This window comes from Phyllobates terribilis, unplaced genomic scaffold, assembly GCF_046119375.1.
Source record: "Phyllobates terribilis strain yellow unplaced genomic scaffold, ASM4611937v1 Scaffold_4__5_contigs__length_816908805, whole genome shotgun sequence".
Taxonomy (NCBI): domain Eukaryota; kingdom Metazoa; phylum Chordata; class Amphibia; order Anura; family Dendrobatidae; genus Phyllobates; species Phyllobates terribilis.
Genome location: NW_027362764.1, coordinates 506,898,261 through 506,920,762, shown reverse-complemented (window position 1 = coordinate 506,920,762; position 22,502 = coordinate 506,898,261). Strand labels below are relative to the sequence as shown.

The following is a 22,502-nucleotide window of genomic DNA, read 5'->3' as shown; positions in this document are numbered from 1 at the left end:
TCTGGATGTCTTATCAAAAAAATCCTGCACAGCCAACATTTTTTATGGACACATAGGAAAACTATAATTGTTACGACTGTCAAAGCACATTCACATGGGTAACGTATAAACCAGGAAGACAAATACCTGAACCTGACAGGTCCCTTCTCTGACCCTGGTCTGTCCCCGTCTGACACCCTAAGATAACACAATGGCACCCCCACTCAACAGCAGCTTACCCTGAATGTCCTTAGCAGCTCTTAGTATCGCTAGAGAAGCAGTTCCCCATAGAGAAAAGAAATCACACACAAAGCAACTACAACAAGGTACAGCACAGTGAATGAATCCAACAAAGTCTATCACCAGCAGGAAACACCAGTAGGGGAAGGTATTTAAAGCTGCACCCGAAAGGTGATAGGACAGACAGGCAGAATAAATGAAAACACCTGTTATCCAAAATTGAGAGAAACAAACATAACAGAACTAAAACACCCAAAGAAAAGGTGTACTAGTTGTGGCTCAGCGGAAAGCAACGCCTAACAAAGAACACAGAATCAAGGGTTTGAATCCAGAAGCATTACAATAATAAATCATTAAGATATACAGTATGTTTACAGCCCATAATTCTGATACAAATGCATTGTATTCAATGTGAACTGTAAAATGATGATAATTACAAACATAATAATCTGTATAAATTTATTAAACTTAAAAAAAATGATGGGCACATCAAATGTTTTTGAGGGCTAGGGTAAAAAGGTGTCCTAATTTTATGGACTATCCAGGAATTTTTGGACAGTTTGCAACCCTGACAGCTAGTCAAGCAATGGGACAACCTATGAACAGCTTGTTGTCTTGGGACAGTCCTAAAAAAATGACCAGCGTAGACAATATACCCAATTTTCCTTAATAAAGTATAGCCAAAGTAAACTGCAGTATCCTACTACTCATTGAACAATTCACTTTAATATCATGTCCCAGGACAAACATGTATATTCTAAAGAAGATAATTGATTGATTCATTCATTCATTTATTGCAAGCTACAAAAAATTGCTGATATAACTTGAATCTAAAGTTGAAATTGCTGAATAGTTCATTAACATAGTGGAAACTGTCTATAAATGGATTTACAATCAATCTTTACTATGGCTCTGCAAAAAGCCTTTTGATCTCTTCATTATGCACAATGAAGGCAATTTCCCTAATGCATCAAGAACTGGTATGGTAAGTTCTATATGAAACCACAATAGTAATACAATATACTAAGGCCGTTTCACAGATCAGTTTTTATCTCATGCGTAAAAATAGTCCATGTTTTTTTTTGGTGTGCTGGATCCATTTTTGGTCCACACGTCAGTTTTTAAAATCATTGCTGCATCCATTTTTCTCATATAAAAAACATTCTAACTTTCCCCTGTCCATTAAACAGTAAAATACGGCCAGAACATGGATGACATGTGTGTTATACTATTTTTTGGGGGGGACAATTACTTATATTGGTGAGTTTGATCCACAAGGATCTAAGTAAGACATGTCTGTATTTTTTTTTCTTTTAACAAGCCGCCAGTCAACAAAAAAAAAAGAAAAGAAGGGAAAAGGCATGTGCATTGTAATGGGTCCGTGATTTAACTGAAACAATAATGGATAGTACAAAAAAACTGTGTGTGATACTAACCTAAGGCTGGATAACCAGTAAACAGCAGTAATGATAGGGTAATGTGAGTATATGTACATGGTCAATAACTTAGAAAAATACTTAAAGGGAACCTGTCATCATATAAAAGGTATTGAAACCAAAGCGCTAATCTGCTGGTAAATACTGTTTTCAATATATGTGGTTTCCTCATTGGAAATATGTCTAAAGAAAGAAAATGAAGTTATATTCATTGGTTACAGTCAAGTGGCGGCAATGAGAAGTCTCCTCTGTAGTCACTCCCACCTGCTCTAGCAAACTGCACTACCATTATCGTGCAGAGGAGCTGGGACCTTGACATCACTTGTGAGTGCAGGTTGTACTAGGCAGTCAGTATCAGAAATATTTTAATCTGTTTAGTGTGCTATTAGCAATTACTACCTGTTAAGTCACAAGTTCAAGTCCCTTAATGGGACTAAATTGTTAAAGGGAATCTGTCTCTAAGTTTTTGAGCACCTAATGTGAGAGCAGCATAATGTAGGGACAGAGATCCTGATTCCAGCGATGTGTCACTCACTGGACTGCTTCGTGTAGTTTTGATAAAATCACTTTTTAATTAGTAAGAGATTATCATTAGAGGACTACTTGGCCTACTGCCAGGTAGTCAAGCATATTCATGAGCTCTGTATAACCCCGCCCACACCACTGATTGGCAGCTTTCTGTGTACACTGTGCTTGGGCAGATAGCTGCCAATCAGTGTTGTGGGCGGGTTTATAGTGCCCCACAATCAAATAACTGCTAGATCTGCAGCAGAGAAAACAATGATTTTATCAAATTGACAGCATGCATATATATAGGGTTAATCTGCAGGTTAATATCGTTCTGACCACGAGCGGCGCCGGCAATGAGAGCCCCGCTGCCGGGAGGAATTTCCCCCAAGGCTCATCATTAGGTCCGGCTGTCAGTCAGTGCTGGGGGCGCAGTTACAGCCGCCACTCTCCGTACACTGAGCGGAGACTGAAACTGTGTCAGATAGCATACTAATAATGCTGTTCAAAGCAGTCAGCGTGGGGTAATCAACACTAATTACAACTTGCCATAGGCAACAAAAACCCCACCTAAAGACCCTAAAATGTAACTTTTATTCATACTATCTAAAGGAATATACATTTTAAAATTCGCAAAAGAGCCAGCGTTATCGTAGGCCATCAGCTTATAGCCATTCATTGGATTCATTGAACCCTCAAATCCCATATACAATCTGTATGTATTCAGAAGGGATAGGTGCGGTGCGGCTGCTACCTATACTATCCTGTCATCATTGTATTATTATAACTGACCATTGCTATTAAAATACAATCCTAAACCTCCTGGTTTATGTTTTGCATAAAAAATGGAGACATGCTTCTCTGGTCTGTTTTCTGAACAGCACTGTCTCATTTAAATGATTAGGTCAGTGGAAAAAAAAAGGACAGCAGATTAGTATCTTGTGAAGCTTGGGAAACCTCCATAATTTTTTTAGCACAAGATAAACAAATAAAACATGTATGGTAAAATGGAGATATGGACCAAAAATGGATGAAAAACATATCTAACACACTGAAGAAAAACGACGCCGCATATTTTATGGGCATGAAAAACACTGATGTGTGAAAATTACATTTTATATCACGTAAAAACAAATTCAGAAAAAATATATTTCTGTTTGTTTCCACTTTACAATAATAAATTAAGAAAATGTAATCAATAAATTATAGAAAAACAGCTCCTGGGACACTTTGGAGAAATGGACGTACCACTGGTTCTATAGTGTACCTGGAATAAAGACTCAAATGTCCGGCTACCATACATTATGCCGTCCCAACCATAATCCCAGGAGTAGGAATGGTGTGATATTCTCTCATTAATGAGAACCTGTCGCCATTTTTTTCCATATAAAGTAGGGCCAGCATCTGTATACCCTTATATACAGTATTCTAAAATGCCTTAATGCCTTAATAAAATGTCCTTAATGTGCTGTGCATAACAAAAAAAAGACCTTTCATTATACTCACCTACGGCGCAGTTCAGTCCGATGTGTATCTCTGGTATTGATCCATCACCTCCTCTCTTTTTGCGATCACCGTCCTCCTTACTTCATGTCGATGACATGTCCTGCGTCATCCACACAGTGTCCTCCATTGCCATCTCCATGTGTGGCTCCACCATTACTCCCCAGCAACAAGCCCGCTGTCTCGGGGTCATACTTGATTCAGATCTTTCCTTCTCTCCCCAGATCCAATCACTTGCCTGCTCATGTCATCTCCACCTCAAAAACATTTCTAGAATTCGACCTTTTCTTACCTTTGACTCTGCAAAAAGTCTTACTGTACCTCTGATTCATTTTCGTCTGGACTACTGCAACTCTCTACTAATCAGTCTCCCTCTTACTAAACTCTCCCCTCTCCAATCCGTCCTTAACGCAGCAGCCAGGATCATATTTTACACCGATGCCTCCACCCTGTGCCAGTCATTTCACTGGTTACCCATTCGCTATAGAGTTCAATATAAACTCATCACCCTTACCCACAAAGCGCTCCATGCTTCAGCACCGCCCTATATCTCCTCTCTCGACTCAGTCTACCACCCTACCCGTGCCCTCCGTTCTGCTAATGATCTAAGATTAACATCCTCAATAATCTGAACCTCCCATTCCCATCTCCAAAACTTCTCACGTGCTGCACCAATTCTTTGGAACATACTACCCAGGACTCTTCGATTAATCCCCAATACCCACAGTTTTAAGCGTGCCCTAAAAACGCATTTCTTTAGACTGGCCTATTGCCTCACCTCACTTATCTAAATATCCCTTTTTTTCCCATACAACACTTCCTTCCAAATCAGGACCCTTGTATCACATGTTCACACACTCCCATGTACTTAATAGACTTATGTGTCTATACTTGTTCACATACTGGTTGGTGACTGGTTCATTCAGCATTATGTGATTACATTATTTATTACATTGTTGGTTGACCGTACAATACAAGCAATTGTTACCATCCACCTTTCGTGTCCCCCCTATTTCCTCATAGATTGTAAGCTTGCGAGCAGGGCCCTCTCTCCTTCTGGTATCTGTTAATTTATGTGACTATTGTTATTCTGTAATGTCTTTTATTGTCTGTACAATTCCCCTCTAAAATGTAAAGTGCTGCGGAATATGTTGGCGCTATAGAAATAAAAAAATATTATTATTATTGTGCTTCTGCACAGGCGCATTTCTCTCTGTCCTGCTGAGGACAGAGAAAAGAACTGTAGTGAGCTTGCGTTGGCCCTCTTTTGTCCTTTCCCAGGGTAGAGAGTGTTATCCACATGAAGCAAGAAGGAGGACAGTGGTCGCAAGAAGAGAGGAGTAACCGGATCAGGACTAGTTCCACTCATCAAATCAGACTACGGCGTACGTGAGTATAATAGAGGGTCTTTTTTTTGTTATGCAGAGAGCATTGGGAACTTATATACAACATTCTAACATGCTGTATATAAGGGTGTACATATGCTGGCCCTACGTTATATGGGAAAACCTGGTGACAGGTTCCCTTTAAGGCCTCTTTATGGCGCAGCCCACATGGTCTCCAGACCTATATTGGACTATCATTGCATGCAAAAAAAAGAGGGACTCAATGCTGAAAAGTATAGACTTCATTTTAGACTACATTGCTCCATTTCATTTTCCATTCCAGCTGCTCGTCTTCATCTAGAGACCACATGGGTAACGTCATGAATTGGGCTTCACGAGAAAATGTAATACCGGTCCTACTCCTGGGATTATGATGTGGGGTCACATAATGTACTGTAGCTGGACCCCTTTAAGTCTTCTCATCAGGTACACTAAAAGATCGGCCTTACATTGATTTGGTCGTGCAACCAGTGGTAGGAGCCATTTTTCAACATGACAATACCAGGCTGCTTGTTGCCTTTGTAACTGTGAGCAGCCTGCATGGAATAAACATGTTACCATGGCCTGCAACCTGACTGCACTAGTCTCCTCTCAAGCACAACTGGAAAATCATTGGTCGGCAATTGCAAGGGAACTGCCAGTAACAAATCTTAATGATTTGTGTGCCCAAGTGCATTCTACATAGCAAAACATTCTTAACACAACCATTAATAACATCATCGATGGCAGCCAAGGTGTGTAAGTTCATGTATTTCTGCATGTGGTGTTCATACTTGGTACTGAATAGATCAAGATGGTTTTACATTTTTTTCATCATTTCCATATCACTAACATTTCTATCCATCCTATGATTTGTATAATTACATGACTTTTCTTTCTTGATTTTGGAATTTCAATATTAATAAGAGTAGATAAATGATCAATATGTTCGTCCCAGACAGCTATTTTAAGGCTCAAGCTGCACCACATCCTTAAAGAAAAATAACCATTAAAACATCTTGTGACAAACAGTTCAGTCTGATTGTTCCTGATTGTTGATAAAACCTTCTTTCCTCTGTGTCTATATAATGCTCCATTGTTATGCAGACCTGACTATAAAAAATCATTAGACGTATTTCTTAATAGACCTTTAATTCTTCATTGTGATGCTGATGCTGTGCTTGTTGTTATTGGAATTCTTGTAGGGCAGTATACACCAAATAAGATTATTTAATATAGATTTTTTTCCATAAAGAGAACATTTAAAATGTGCAATTTGCACTATTGCACTATCTGCCTTAAAAGTTATTAGCCAGATTATTATTCACAGATTATTATGATTTACTGGAATAGAACATCTGTGGAGGATAAGTGTCTAGCCAAAAGCAGGGGAGACAAGGAGAACAGGAGAGAACGACTTACAGTGAAAGATTCTGAGTCATAAAGTAAAGTGAGGATGGCAGTAGTTTCTATTCATTACACACAGTATGTATTTACTGTAAATTGTAGCACTGGTTACTTTACTTTTTTTTTTATTTCAAGTTGTGCATATAGTACCAACATATACCGCAGTTGTGTACATAGGCGCTTGCTTCCGATAGAGCATGAAATCAAATTTCTCTATAAATACATGAACGCTAGGGTTAATTACGAATTACTAAGGCGTATTATTATGTCTTTGGAATATCAACTGTACCTGGTATTGTAATGATGAGTCTCTATCGCTGACCTCCAGCTGTATTTTTAGACTGATGTGAAATTAGAAGCCAGTGATAAACATAAATCACTCACTGTTTCCACTTATTTATTTAAAGAAGCCCCCCCATCAAAGGTTTAATCCTCTTAATATATTGCAATCATCATATTATATGGCACTGTGTACTTACAATTGCTCATTTTGCCTTTCTACTCAACTAATTCTTCTGATTTCTCTGCTCTATGTAGAAACAGGAAGTCTCTTTTCCCTCTATCATTCACCTTTTCAACTTCTGACCCAGCTTCTTCTCTCCTCCCTGCTGCTGGGGACTTTTGCAGTGACTTATGACCCATGCAGGGAAAATTGACCTCCTGTTTCTATATAGAGATTTGAAGGATTCAGCTAGTCTGTTTATAATCATGTGATGTCATAGACCTAATGGAAAAGAGAAGAATTAGCTGGGTAGAAGGGTAAAATGAGCAATTGTAAGTACAAAGTGCTATATAATATGATGCCTACATTATATTAAGAGGTTAAAAAATTTTATGGGCGTGCTTCATTAAATGAGGATTGTAATACTACTATATTGTGCAATAATGCATGATCATCCTATACTTTAACAGAAGGTTAGATCTTAGAGCTGAGATCCTGAACGTGGCCTCTTCAAGCCTCTGCTATTTACATTTGTACATTTTACATCAGTGGTCCTGCTTACCTCCAGATGGGAAAGTGTTCAGTGTCAGATTTCCCCTTTAATAACCCTATGGCTTAGAGAAGTGGTCACAAACTAGTGGCATGGGAGTCAAATGTTCATTTATGAGTTGAATGTAGCTCCCAACTATCACCCAAACTTTAACGTAGCTCACAAGACACAAAAGGTTGGTGACCTCTGCCCTAGAGAGATATCTATAAGTATGTAGTTCAGAAATGATTATCACTTGGATCCATAAAATATCATTGATTCCATCATTTTATAACTAGATGTAATGTTAATGATGTTTGTCCATCTTACCCCTTACTTATTCCTTCTCCTATTTTTTTTTGTCTCACGAAAGATTAGTGAGTTAAAGAACTTAGACCATGATTTGCCAACAATCACAGTTTTGTTTTTCCTTCTTCTCATTTTAGATTAAATATTAGGTTTTTTATTATTACAGATAATGTCAATTATTATTTAGTCATAGAAATACTTGATTCGCTATGTCTTATGTGTCTTTCTTGATTTTTGTAATTAAAGCAAATGGTCCTAAATATTCAATGTTAAGATATTTCTGAACCATACTTTAAATAAATAATTGTCCGATTTCATTTTTTAATGTGCTGCTAAAATAAACTCTGGTAAACTGTTTGCCTTCACGCTGGGATCGAGTCCGGTGACTTTAACGTCTTTAGACCTTAACAAAAGTTCCTTGATCAGCTTAGATGTTGGCAAAACATGATTTTATTAAAATAAGATTTGGCAAGCCCGATACTAGTGCTATCATTAATTTTATTGTCTACTAAATCCATTTAGCCAAGCAGAAAGAAGGTCATACAACCTGTATCCTACAGTAGAGATGTGCTCTACTTATTACTATTTACACACTTATAATCCATAGATTAAACAATGTAAGGTTGACATATTAGAGCCGTGGGTAGACAGTCATAAGTATGACATTAAAAGTGGGCAAGTACATATTGCAGTATATAGAACCAGATGTAAATGAGGTTTAGTACTTAAGTTACCAATAATGTATTTCTACTTGTGAAATCTTTATCATGGAAAAGCCAATGGAAGACTTCTCCCATAGAAATAAATCCCATAGATGATGAACTATTTTGATTGAAAATATATAATTAAATCATGAAATTGTTACATGTTTCGGTAAAATTAGTGGAAATGCTACTAAATATATCCACTAGTCTAAAACAAAAAATATGTCTCTCGATTTCATAAACGGGTATTACAAATTCTGTAAAAGTATTTGCTGTTATATCTATTTTAAATCCCCCTTGACCTATAAAGGAGTGTCTTCATAATTGTATTATTATTTTGTATTTTTTTCATTAACTATACATATATAAAAATATTAAAAGTGGTATCTCAATATGTTCATAACTGGCTGGTACGGCGTCATTATTTTAATATCTCAGTGTTGGTCTAATACCATTGCAATAAATAAAGGTTCACACTAATGTTAATGGCGTGAAACTTTACTGGTTACTAATATTAGTGTCATGGAGCTAATTTCCAAAGGATGAGAAGGTTGACCAGTATGAAAGATTGTGCTTTGGGTCATGGTTAAGGCCAATGACAAGCTAAGAATACTAGGGTTAAGTCACTATAAATAACTTTATAATTGTGGCAGAACAGACCCATCTGATAGGTTGTATCATGGCATGACCATTGACCAACTCTTTCCCTCTATATAATCAATGTGATATTTAATAATGCAAATGTTTTCAGCCTTCATTACCCCAAAATGCACATTCTATGTTCTATAACCACTAGATAAATCTACAGGCAGGTCACAACCTTCTTTCTTGTATGTATCATGTTGTATAGTTGTGAACATTTTCTCCATTACCAATAGGAACAGAAAACACATTGCATTGAACCATTAACTTTAGTGGGTTACAGCTTTTTCCAATAGGCTAAGGTCATTGCTAAGGTCAAAGCTGACCTACTGTGGAATACAAAACTATAGTGGAGTCTACAGAAAATAAACAGATAAAGGTTCTGATCAGGGGATACACTTATACAATATCATTCCCAATTTTTTTTGCCTATAAAATATATTATCAAGCAAATATTTAACTTTTAGTCAATTGGATTTGTGAATTATACACATTTTGAATTCTCTTGGTACTGGAATCCACAAAAATATGTGATATATACTGCTCATTTTACTATTCTTTCCCAAATATCATACACTTTTACGTAAGCAATTGCTTTATTCAAGGTGAACTGGCTTCTGCTTGCAGTTCTATAAATTGAAGCTTAATTGTAATCAATATCCACTGTCAAGCCACAAACGCGCTTATCATTCTAGCATGTATTCATAGCACAGGCACAATGAAAATCATCTACGTTCTAATGTATACGAATAATTAATTGTGTTTCTTACAGTCATAACTAGTTTCTCCTGACCCGACATCACTGCTCCAATACCCATTTGAGTTCACATGCATAAATTTCCCTTGTCAGTTGTGTCGATAGAAGTCAGGAAATGTGCATGCAAAACGTGAAATGCATTCCTTTATTTAAGCGTAAGTTTTTGAGGACATCAGTGGAAAAAAAAAAAATCATGTTAGGAATTATGAGATTGGTTAACAGATTATTTGTCTACATTTGCTTTAAAATGTCCAAAAAAAGGGTGACAAATCAAAACATGACATGACAACAAAATACTCTCACTTTCAGAAAGATTAATACACGAGTAAGAACGACAAGGCTGAGACACGTAAAAAAATGTTTTAATACTCATGTGTAAAAAATACATATGAGATTACAGTAGAAACTGCAGGAAAAGCAAGCACATTACTGGTATTAAAGGTTTCTGCTTGTCTCCCTCCATCAGCTGAAGTCAGTATAGATACAGTTAGATAGAATACAGTAAGGTTTCCTTTGGTTGCAAGCAATGAACTGTCTGCTTACCTAGCACAGGGTCCACTAAGAAAGTCCACACAAAGGAAGAGAAAGAAAATGCTTTTTGCCTTTTTAACCCCCCTCCCCCCTTTCCACCCTCATTACAAATATAATAGCACCAATGTGTATGTGGAATTAAGATTTAACCCTCTGCTCTGGAATAAAAATCAGAGCCTGCTTCTGTGGAAATCGAGCAGAAACAGTGGGAATAAATGACCATAATTGGCCATATTCATAAGCTAATTGAATACATGCAAACCAAGGAATGAAGAAGGAAGTAGACTCTGCCTTAGAGACTAATGGGATTATGTATAGCAAGGAGTCAGATTTTCTTGCATTTACACTGTGTGTACCAATATGAATGCCAAATTCCGCACATTGGAACGTGTACATATATAGTCATTTTAATCAAATGCAACTTCTCTTCCCACAAAACAGTACTGTTTAAGGTCTCTGTTTATTTGTAGGGACCCATTGCTAAGCAAAGCCAAGCTAATGACAAATATGACGTAATACTATATTTGACAAGTATATGGTGACAGTGTGTTCTACACAATCCATTACATTGTGAAAGGAGGGCAGAGATCAAGGGGCTTAGAAAGTGAGACAACCCAGTGTTTACTAGACAGGTAACAGTAAATATTGGATTTTCTTTTTGTAACACTGACAATATATTAATGCAGAAAAAAAAAAAACAAATAGAATCACTTTTAACAGCCTATATTCAGCAAATTTTAGAGACATGAAAACGTGATCATTCAACATTTCTTCCTTCCCACTTTTCATTGACCATAACTGAGTGCAAAGGCGATTAAAGAATTTCGATACACTCGGTGATGGACCGATTAAAAGATTCGGGCCAGCGTCACACGAGCGGATAAAACTTTAGGATGCAGTTTAATATTGCGTTCTGGACTGAATTGAAGGAATACATTCCAAGTCAATTATCTTTTGATTCAAGTAAGTGGGAAGTTACGAGTTCATCTTTTCATGTCTCTTCAGTTAATCATTTCTTTTTTTTGTTTTATTCTTGTGACAAATAAAAAAAAAATCAAAATCAAATCAAATCCCCCGGGACGAAACAAAAAAAAAAAAAAAAAAAGAGACATTCATATTTACAGAAAATATTTAATTAAAAATACTTCATAATTACAGTAGTCTATTAAAGCATATACTTTGTATCACTTACACTTATAGAACATCTCTATATATACAGTATGAAATGTCACTCATGTTTTCTTCTATACAATATGTAACATTCCTGCAGGGAGAAGAAAATTCCCCGGAGAGATAAAATCATCTATTTTAAACAATAGATGTAAAGATGAAATATCTACAATACTCTGGTATATTAGTAAAGCTTCATATTCAGTTCTTCATTTGATAGTATATTCTCTCAAAGAAGTGCCCCCTACGCCGCCATCAGGTCAGGGACTTCCACAGTGCATGTCTGATGATACAAGGTGGACACATGGTGAAGGATTAGATTCTCCGTGTAGTGTGGAAAAGCGAAGTGAAGGATGTTTTTTCCCCTCTTTTGTCTGGTGACTGTTTTTCATTCCCCTCCCTTATTCTCTAATTTGTCTCTCTCTTTCTCTGTGCTCCTCCTGGCTCTGGATTTGCCTGCTGCACACCTGTGGAAGAGGAATGAATAGAGGGGGTGTGTGAACCATTCTGCTCCAGACTTACTGGCGCCACCAACAAAACACAAGACATGCTTGATCAACAACCCAAAACAAACCAGGTCAAACTACAAGCACAGCTCCCAAGCTAGCCCAAGCATAGGAACGCAGCTGCAATGGACTGCTCAGTCCCTGCTTTCATACAGTGCTTTGGGCTATCATCTGTGACCCTCATCCCTGCGAACTCCCTCTCGTGACTCATGATGGGAATACGGAAAAGAATATTAGTGACAGGCAACCTCTACATTTACCATAAATAATATTCTGGAAGAGTAGTCTTAACTTTGTCATAGATATGATTCTTCTGCCACTTAATAGCTGTGATGACTAAGGTACATGGGCTACAATTGGTTTATGAACAGTTAATATCCTATGCTATGCAATTTATTATTACTATTAAGAAAAGCTAAATATAAAATGAAAAAACTAAATGATAAACTGTCACTGTATGGTTACTATAATGCAAAGCTGCGCAATAACTGACCACGATATAGATTGTATAATATACAGTACAATGCTTACCTTAAGGGTATACTAGCGACACAATATGCTGTCTCCTTCTTGGTTTACCACAGCCGCAGCCTGGAAAAGAGAAAAAAAATCCATATTAATTATGATAGTATGTAGAAAAAGATTAAATAATGGTGAAGCACATAGAAAAATAATAGACAAAAGGATCAGTGATAATGTTGCGGTCGTTGGTCTTCTAGAATGGGCACTGGCTGCAGGGGCAGTGACAGGTCACACTTCACGGATCAGAATAAGGCACACAAAAGACTGATCACCTTCAGGCTGCTGCTCCTAATTAAAATCTGACATACACTTAACTTGCAGGCAATTGGCATGTAGCAGAAGGCTTCGCAGCTATCAGCCCTGAAGAGGGGGTGAGGGGCATAGCAGCCTATTCTCTTCAGCTGGGAAAAGGCCATCGCAGGCTGTGCGCTGGTGAATTTATGGCATTTGATAATGATGAACATGATTGCAACACATTTTGAATGTACAAACAAGGAAGAGACAGCTGCTTTCCACTCATCGGGAACACAACTACTAAGAGGAAATGACAAGAAATAAGCCATAACAGTGAACATCACCTGCCATCTGGACAGCAGTCACCACATCTCTGAGTGCTATGATCCCTGTGTGGGACTGATAGGAAGCAGTGGAGGCTGTCAGGTGGATCTGTCCTTCCTCAGATGCCAGAGCTGTCATCGCACTCTACTGAGATACCACTGAGTCCAGTGGGCACCGATACAAGAGAGCTGATAGGCCACATATAACAGCTAGTGCCAACCGCTAACATGTGGCATGCCTACTCAACACAAGTGAAGTATATAGAAGGGGACGCCTCTTACCGGGTCTATATTGAGGTCTGTCAGAGGGGTCCTGGCAGGTGCCTGCTGCCTGAGCAGCACAGGGTGTGTGTCCAGTGCCAGTTGAAGGTCCAGTATGTAGTCTATAACATGCTGCAGGATCTCCACTTTGCTCACTTTCTTGTTCTGGGGGATGGTTGGCACCAACCTCTTGAGGCGGCTGTAACAGTCATTCATGTCATATTGCAGACACAAGGACTCCTCTTCTTCCATCTTGTAATGAGCTACACCAAGGCTATGCTCAGAGAGGCAGTGCAGTGCCAGCTCCCCACACACGCCCCCCGTCACTGGGGTTCTCCGGCTGTGGGGACGCACGGGGCTCACGGCTTTCATTGCAGGTATTATCTACTAAGACAGTGACGAGCAGCAAAGATGCAGCGTGCAAATGTTATATCCAATGCAAGGAGGGGAGTACGCCTATATTACACAGGATTGCTGCGTGGTAGTCTTAGGTCCTTAATAGGATAGAGCTGGTACCGGACTAGAGATAACCGGCACTGGTTCTGGGTGACAGAAGGATGGACACAGGAGAAGACAGCAGTGTCTCCAGTCAGCCAGTCACTCACGACTCCCTGCTCTGCAGCCTCTGTGCTCACATATTTATGGCAGGGATCTAGTAGGGAGGGTGAGAGCTGGGAGGGAGGGCGGGAGCAGTGATGGTGGGAGGAGAGCCATCCAGCAGGAGCACAACCAGCAGTCTCTCACTTATCACAAGTTCTCCTCTATACATCAGCCAAACACACTTCCTAGAAAAGATGGAGTAAAAAATAAGTGGATATAATAATCAACTGCACTAGCAAAGCTGCCCCTACACCAAAAGGTTTACTGTCCAGAAATAAGAAGGCACTGGCAATTCTCATATAGATATCGGCAACAATGCTGAGATATCTGGCTCAGAAAAGCAAGACAATCCAAGATTTTTTCTCATCAGACTCCCCTAGAAGATAAAAAAAACAAGATTCTCCCATTGATGTGTTAAAAACGGCAGCGGTTTCCCATATATCTTCTAAAATATACAACATTTTTGTCCTTTTTTTGGTTTATACTTTCTTTGTGTTATGACAGAATTAGAAGCCACTCATACACGTAACGATACAGGACATTTCAGTACTGTCATTATCAGCTGATTGCTAATCAGAAAGTCTTCCTTTTGACAAGTGCAAAATGACAGTGTGCTGTATTGTATGATTGCAACAATGTTACACAATGGTATGTGAAAGTCAGAACATTATGTGCGCTTTACAATACTGACTTTGATATTTCTACAACAGTTCAGTAGTACATGTAAATATTGTTAATCAGTTATAATAATAATATATATAAAAGTTTCCCAACATATTATTATTGTCACCGTTAAGATTATATATTTTTTTAACTTAAAATATGATTTTTGTTTCTTTTCCTATATATATTTACCCTGTTATACAAATATTAAATTTGCATTTGATTATTTTGAAAAATCAAAGAATCCATGACAGGATAAAAGCGATCAAGATGAATGTCGGTGGGTTATCTTTTGAACCATGTCATTAAAGAATGCCAAAGGGAACACAGAATGATAGATGCTCCTGTTGTCAAGCACATAACACTAAGAGTGGTTTAAAATGTAGTGTTTGGTGTGCAGGTGAAACTTAATTACATAGTAATGACACACAACTTCCCAAGGAGCAGGGAGGCCTGTTTAGTGCCATTTGTGGTGACACACATGTCCATGTCAGCCTTTATTTACCAAAAGGTTTTTTGTGGACAAGGAAGCACCTGCCTCTTAAATGCTTTGTGCCCTTCGATGGACTAGATTTTATGCTTTCATGTCTTTGATAAATGTATAAATGTAACACAAAGATAATAACTGAATAGTTACATTTATATTTTTACATATATATATATCTTTATATATAGATATATGGTAATTGTAAAAAGTCTATACACCCCTATTCCCCTATTAAAATGCCAGGTTTTTGTCATGTAAAAAAAAATCATAATGAGAAGTATCATTTCATAATTTTTTTGCACCTTTAATATCTCCCATAATTTGTACAATTCAATTGAAAAACAAAAAGAAAGAAATAAAATAACGTGGTTGCCTAACCCTTAAACTAATACTTTGTAGTACCCTTTAAATTTTCACTGCATTCAGTCTTTTTAGGTTAGGACTCTATCAGCATGGCACATCTAAAACTGGTAATCTTTGCCTACTCTCCCTTGCAGTAGTGCTCCAAATCTGTCAGATTGTGAGGGCATCTCCTGTGTACAGCCCTCTGGGCTCTGGCAGGACCACTCCAATACTTTGATCTTCCTCTGGCAAAGCCATTCTTTTATTGATTTGGAGATATTCTTAGGGTTGTTGTGCTGAAAGGTGAAATCCCTCTTCGTCTTCACCTTTTTAGCACAGGACTGAAGGATTTGTTGCAAAATTGACAGATATTTGGAAGTGATCATAATTCCCTCCAACTTGATTAAAGACCCAGTTCTGGCTACCAAAATACTGTACAGACCCAAATCATAATTCTGCCTCCACAATGCTGCATTGTGGGCATGATGTTCTTTGCCGATGCGCAGTATTGGCTTTGCGGTAAACACATCTTTTGGAATTATGGCAACAAGTTCAACCTTGGTCTCATCAGACAAGAACAAGTTTTCTCACATGTTTTAGTAGACTTGGTGTAAGTTTTGGCAAAACATAGCCAGACTTTGATATTTTTCTTTGTAAGAAAATGCTTCTGTCTTGCCACACATATACTTATATACATATGCAATGTAAATAGTGGTATTTACATGTATATATTACCTACTTGTGGACTGCCTAATGACTTTGCAGTTTCATGGCTACAAGAACAGAGAGCAGGATAAATAAGTACTTTGCATACAGTTTAGGGAGCACTATCAGCCCTTTCTCCTTTTTTCCAGTGATCATATGATCGCTGGGTGCCAGAGGTATCAGAAGCTGCTGAGTCTTGGCAGACCCGGATCAGCTCTGCAGTGCAGGCAGAAAGCTGACTTTGTCCTGTAACTGAGGTTGATATGTTATGGAGCAAATCAGCTTCAATATTTAAATGGCCTTAAAGGTCTTATATGAATGAAAAAGAAAGAAAAAGAAAAAATGAATAAATAAAACACAATTTTAATAATAATAAAGTCTCTGTCAGTCAGAACCACTTTTTCAAGTATTTTGAACTGGTTAAAGGTAAAGGACCTGTAGTCTTCCAAAAACAGCAACAATAGGTGTAATTTTTGGGATTGACACTGAGTTGTACCCAAGTGAATACAACTGAGTTTCAATAATGGGTGCACATTTATGTTTACATAAATTCCACTTGGCACTATTGTTCAATACATGTGGTGCCCACCACCTTGGTCAATTTTTCAGGTACCTCTTATATTTTATGCCTTATGCTATTCATTTCAATTATCTCACATTAACAAATGTATATCTATGTGGCATGATATTAGAATCACTGAGCAGTGTGGCACTAGTCAAATCTATTATTATGCCAGTGGCGGACACAGACTGAAGAAGGCCCCAATGCAAGGACAGTATATGGACCCTTTGCAATCCAAAAGCTCATGATAATACACAATTCCACCTGCTTTAGAGGTGGTAATGGCCCCCTTACCTCTTGGGCCTTTTTGCAGCTGCACAGGTTGCTCCAATGGTATGTCCGCCCCTGATTATGATCTATAGTCATAAGGTTTGTCTGAAATTGGTATAAGGGTTTACGTTTTACCAGAAACAGTTCTCCTCCTGTCCATCGGTTATGCTGCAATACCAGACACAATCAGGGTTGCCAACTGTCCAGAAATTCCAGGACAGTGTAAAAATAGAGCACTTTTTTGCCCTGCCCGTAAAAAAAAATTAAGGCGTTTGTCATTTTTTTGAAGCTGAAAAACTGATTATTTTGACTGTAATTATACATCATTTTGCAGTTTATAGTGAATGCAGCTGATGTCTTCATATCAGAATTATGGGCTATGGATATGTACAGTATCACTTATAATCATATTGATTTATTATGGTATTTATTATGGCAACCCTGGACACAACCCATTGACAGCTGTGGCACTGTTTAAAAAAAAACACTTTTTACTAATCTCAGAAGACCCAAATACCAATGATCTTGTCTATGGATCTGAGACTTTGTAAACATAAATCACATTTCTTAAAGAAGCATTCCCATCAAAGTTTTTATTCTCTTAATACATTGCAATCATCATATTATATAGCACTGTGTACCTAATATTGCTCATTTTGCCCCCTCTTATTCCCCTCTTCAACTCCTGAACCAGCTGCTCCACTCCTCCCACCTGCTAGGAACTTTGCAGTGATGTAGGATTGTAGCTCCAATGATGACTCATGCAGGCAGGGAAAAGAGACTTCCTGTTTCAACATAGAGCTAAGAATAATTTATCTAGTCAGTTTTTAATCACATGATGTCATAGACCTAGTGAAAAAGAATTAGCTGGATAGAAGGGCAAAATGAGCAATTGTAAGTGCACAGTGCTATATAATACAATGACTGCAATATATTAACAGGATAAACATTTTGATGGGAGTGCTCCTTTAAATACAATTTGCAGCTCTAGATATCTGTAAATGACCTATTTAGTATTGCAGCTTAAATGCAGTCACATAAAAAGGGCTCATCAATATGGTTGTATTGTATAACGAATAATTAGAGCTAAAAAGGCAATAAATTAGAAAAGGATATGTAAATGTATGGTGGAATGAGGCATGCCAGAACATATAACAGAACAAATATTTTAAATGAAAAATTCATATTAGAGAATTCTCAATGTAATAGTATTAGAATTGGTGATTTGCGAACATGCTTGTATAAGGTGTTATCCAAGCACCCTTGGGTCCTAATTGAGTAGCTTCAGCGTGCTCGACTGCTATGTTTGAGTCGCTGCGGCTGCATGTCTCTCTGCTGTTCTACAGCTGCAACACATGCAGGGATTGCCTGTTTGTTAGGCAATCCCTGCATGTGTTGCAGCTGACTAACAGCCGCGAGACATGCAGCCACGGCGACTCGAACATAGCAGTCGAGAGTGCTCGGTTAACACCTTATCCGAGTATGCCTGCGCATCACTAATTAGAATTGCAATTTCTACATATAAATCGAGGCAGTTTGCCAGGTCCTATCCTCTGTTCCTATTGACATAACATCTCTCAATCACAGCAGATTATTTTGTGGGCGCTCTTGTGCTGGTATGGTGAGGTGGAATGGCATCAACCAACAACTGTCAGGGCCTCCATTTTGACTTTTGCTCTACGAATTCAACCAATTAGATCAATCTAGTAATAACCTTGCAAAGCTATGAGGAATTATAATCCCCCACTGCTAGCCCTGCAGGCTTCATTATCAAAAAATGGTGTCTGCATCTGAATTCACTGCAGGAATATTATTGGATCACTTTCACTTTGTAGGAATATCATGGTATTAGGGCATGCTAGACATATCGGTCACCGATAGAGGTTTCATTTTAATTAAATTGGGTAAAAATAATCAATGTTAAGATGCACAAAAACAGGAATGTTAAATGTCTATGATTACAAAGGAATAAGAAGCAAGTCCCCTGTCTACAAGAACCATATATTGCAGGTACACAGACAAGGAAATGATCAGCTAGATGTGCTAATTATGGCCAGAGGCAGCACAGACAATACACAAGTCCTAGGATTTTCTATATTATTTGTTCAATGGCTTTCTCATAGCTGGGTTTGGAGAAAATGTTTTCTGACAGATAGAATATTTATGATGGGGAGGGGCTTTTGCTCATTGTATTATGGATGTTGTACAGTAATTGTATTACACTATGCATATTAGTACTAGGAGCACAGATATTTTTTGCATGCAAATACACATATAGTATCGAGAAATGTTTTATAAAGTGATGAAAATGTCTATATTCCACAGTTTCGATATTCTGGTCATGTATTATTCCCTATAAAATATCACACTTTAAAAAAGTGGCATTTTGATATATTTATTAAAGATGACCAGAAAGATTCTCCAGAACTCAGGTTCGGTGGCCACTTTTGTAGCCTGTTACTGCCGTAGCAGAGCTCGGAGAACCTCCTCCTATGTGCCATAATCTCAGGCTCTTCTTCTGATTAGTAGGTCCAGTGTAATGTCTTCATTGAGGCATAATGTATGTACAATGTCGTGCCGGCCTCATAAATCACAAGAGATGCCAGCAGGTAAGAGGAGGTCTGCCTGGATTAGAATTAAGCTGTTTATTCTACTTTTTAAAACAGTATTAGAAAATCTGCCCCGTTAAATTGGCATTTGACTGGTATCTCCAGCTGTCACAAGAATAAAGATCCCAAGTTGCCTAAATTAATGGAGTATGTGTACTGACCGCTATGGCACCCCCACTTTATTAGTTGAGACTATGGGACGACCTTTTTAAGCTTTTTGGAATCTTATTTATTGGTTTTGGCAGATTTATTGAAGTCACAGCACACAGTAGGTGTGAGTAACACAGTGGCGCTCGTATCTGAGGTTCTAGCTAGCAGCAAATAAAGGCAACTACCACCATTTGTCTAGTTAGGGATATCAGAAAATGAAATGTGTATAATTCGCGCTTCACTAGAGCCGATAAAGGGACAACTAGAGAACTTAGCAATACGTATGTAATAAACGTAGCAATAATGTATGCAGTTAGGGTGCAATTTAATGTAAACCTAAACCTAAAAGGGATATAACACCGATCTGCAAAACTGGGCATTATTAGACCACGTTCACATGTTCAGTATTTGGTCAGTTTTTGATGTCATGCTTCTGGATTCAAACTCTTGATTCTGTGTTTTGTGGGCAACGTCTCTTTCTGCTGAGCCACAACTGATACATCTTTTCTTTGGGTGTTTTAGTTCTGTTATCTTTGTTTCTGTTGGTTTTGGGTAACAGGTGTTTTTCATTTACTCTGGCTGCCTGTCCTATCACTTTTCTGGTGCAGCTTTTAATACCTTCTCCTACTGGAGTTTCCTGCTGTGGATAGTCTTTGTTTGATTCATTATCTGTACTGTATTTTGTGTTGGTTGCAGTAGTTTTGTGTGTTTCCTTTACTCTTTAGGGAACTGCTACTCTAGCAATCCTAGGTGCTGCTAATGACATTCAGGGTAAGCCGCCGTTGAGTGGAAGCATCCTTGCGTTACCTTAGGGTGCCAACCTCTGTGGTCAGGCAGGAACAGACCTGGGTCAGAGAAGGGCTTTTCCTAGTCTGAACAGGGACCTATCAGGTTAAGGTATATGTCTCCCTCATTTATACATTACCTATGTGGATGTGCTTTTGCAGTCATAACAATTTTACATCAGTATTTGTCACACAAAACCTAAAATATAAGCAAAATGAGCAAATACCCTGCAGTAAATAAATAAATAGTGATAGTGCATGAAAATAACTTAGGGTTCTTAGTTAACAAAATTTTGATCAAGAAAAACGTAAATGCCATCCCACCAACGTCAAGGTGACGCTATTTGGGATGGTCCCAACCTCAAGTATTAAAACCTTACCATATGTGAAATGACATAAATGACATAAATGTGAATAAGGGCCGAGCAGGACCTAAATGTCCAGATCAAAGAAAAGGGAGGCCACGTCCTTATTTACACAGAGTGCAAAAATTTGTGCAAGTTTTTCTTGGCTTTCTTCCCACATCCCATATCCTCATAAAAAATGAATGGAGTGGTGGTCAGGCGTTTGACAGGCGTTTTGACATTTTTTAACGGGGATAAAAGTTCTCCGCCTGGGACCGAAATTCGTTGATCTGCCGACTGGTGCATCTCTCAGCCGGTTCCAGCGGGACATCCACCGATTAGTGATAACTTGTTTTAACCGGGCAACCCCTTTTAGTATTTTTTCAACATGTTCTAACAATATATAACTTCTACCTATAAACAGAAGTTTTTTTTATCACAGTGCTGACAACAACACTAATAATCTCTTTTCCTGTATATACTTTCTATACTGGAAGGCAAAGATCATTTCTAATCTTTCTAGTCGTTTTTTAAACAGGACCTGTGCTTCCGAGAACCATGGCAGCCTATGTGCACTGAATGATTTATTACTGATCGTTCTGTGAGCACCTGAAGAGCGCTCTATCTATGTGAACAGGCTATTAAACGAATCTCAACTAGTAAACAAGTAGCTAATCATTTAGTTTCGCTAGTTGTCAGGTGTAAATGTACCTTTACCATAAGATATATATTTTTGGTCTCAATGCTGATAGCATTGATGAATTCCATTTCAGGTCACAAGTTCTTTGGCCAGTGTGAATAGACATGGCCTTTTAAGGGCAGTTTGTATATCAAAGAACATATGTCTACGGTCACACACAGGACTGAATTTTGGCCCACAGGACAGTATTCTGCGGCCTATTTTGAGATCCCGGAAGAGGCATAATAGAAGGACTCGTTGATCGTTGATGCAATAAAGCACCTTTATTTAAGAATTCCTGTGGTCTGGAACAGTTACTGCTCTTGATAGTGCCCCAGAGTTTTAAGAATTACCTGATGACCCCCACTCCAGATTTTGATGCCCGCTTGTAAAAGTACTAACAAACTCAATATTTTTCTATATTATCGCCTAATAGAAGGGCTATCTGTATGGTTAGATGCTGCAGTGGGATGAGGTAACAACAGGGTTTTTTGACATATTATGTAGAGTATAAAGCTTAGAAGGGTAGAGAATCCCATAAACTAATTGCTCTACCATGATTAAGGTTAAATTGGTCTTGAATCATATAAGAAAAATGGCAAGAAATTGGTTCGTTTGTTACTACTTTTAGAACTTAATATGTTCAGGATAGATTTTTATTAATTTTGTTTGGATCAGTGAAGACTAATTTTTGAATATTAATGTTGTTATACAGTATACCAGGCAAATGATCAAAACCCTCCGCTGGACTCCAAGGGCTTTCTCTTGAAAAAAGTAGTGAGATTACAGTTACAGGGAGTCTGTCAAAATGCTAATTAAACCTGTTATCCACGTATTTAGGGGTCTTATCCATTCTGAAAAACATACCAGTAATTTAGTGTTTAGTGGTTTAGTTATCATAAAAAAATCCAATTTATTTTGTGTGCAAATGAGGGGGTTT

The 22,502-nt window shown here is 38.1% G+C and overlaps 1 protein-coding gene across 1 annotated transcript; it reads right to left on the bottom strand.

The window, feature by feature from the left end:
• Positions 1–10,163: 10,163 nt before the first annotated feature.
• On the bottom strand, positions 10,164–14,006 carry ID4 (inhibitor of DNA binding 4). The gene is made up of 3 exons (XM_073678839.1): positions 13,388–14,006; positions 12,558–12,617; positions 10,164–11,987 (listed from the first exon to the last, which is right to left on the bottom strand). The coding sequence occupies exons 1-2, from the start codon at positions 13,736–13,738 to the stop codon at positions 12,570–12,572; spliced, it is 399 nt and encodes a 132-aa protein (XP_073534940.1). The 5' UTR covers positions 13,739–14,006; the 3' UTR covers positions 10,164–11,987; positions 12,558–12,569.
• Between the last annotated feature and the right edge of the window lie 8,496 nt (positions 14,007–22,502).

Excerpts from the sequence above, each read along its gene's own strand:
- ID4 (XM_073678839.1), bottom strand. The coding sequence starts at position 13,738 with ATGAAAGCCGTGAGCCCCGTGCGTCCCCACAGCCGGAGAACCCCAGTG. Across the intron at positions 12,618-13,387 it reads CAGACCTCAATATAGACCCG|GCTGCGGCTGTGGTAAACCA; the intron begins GTAAGAGGCGTC and ends TCTCTTTTCCAG.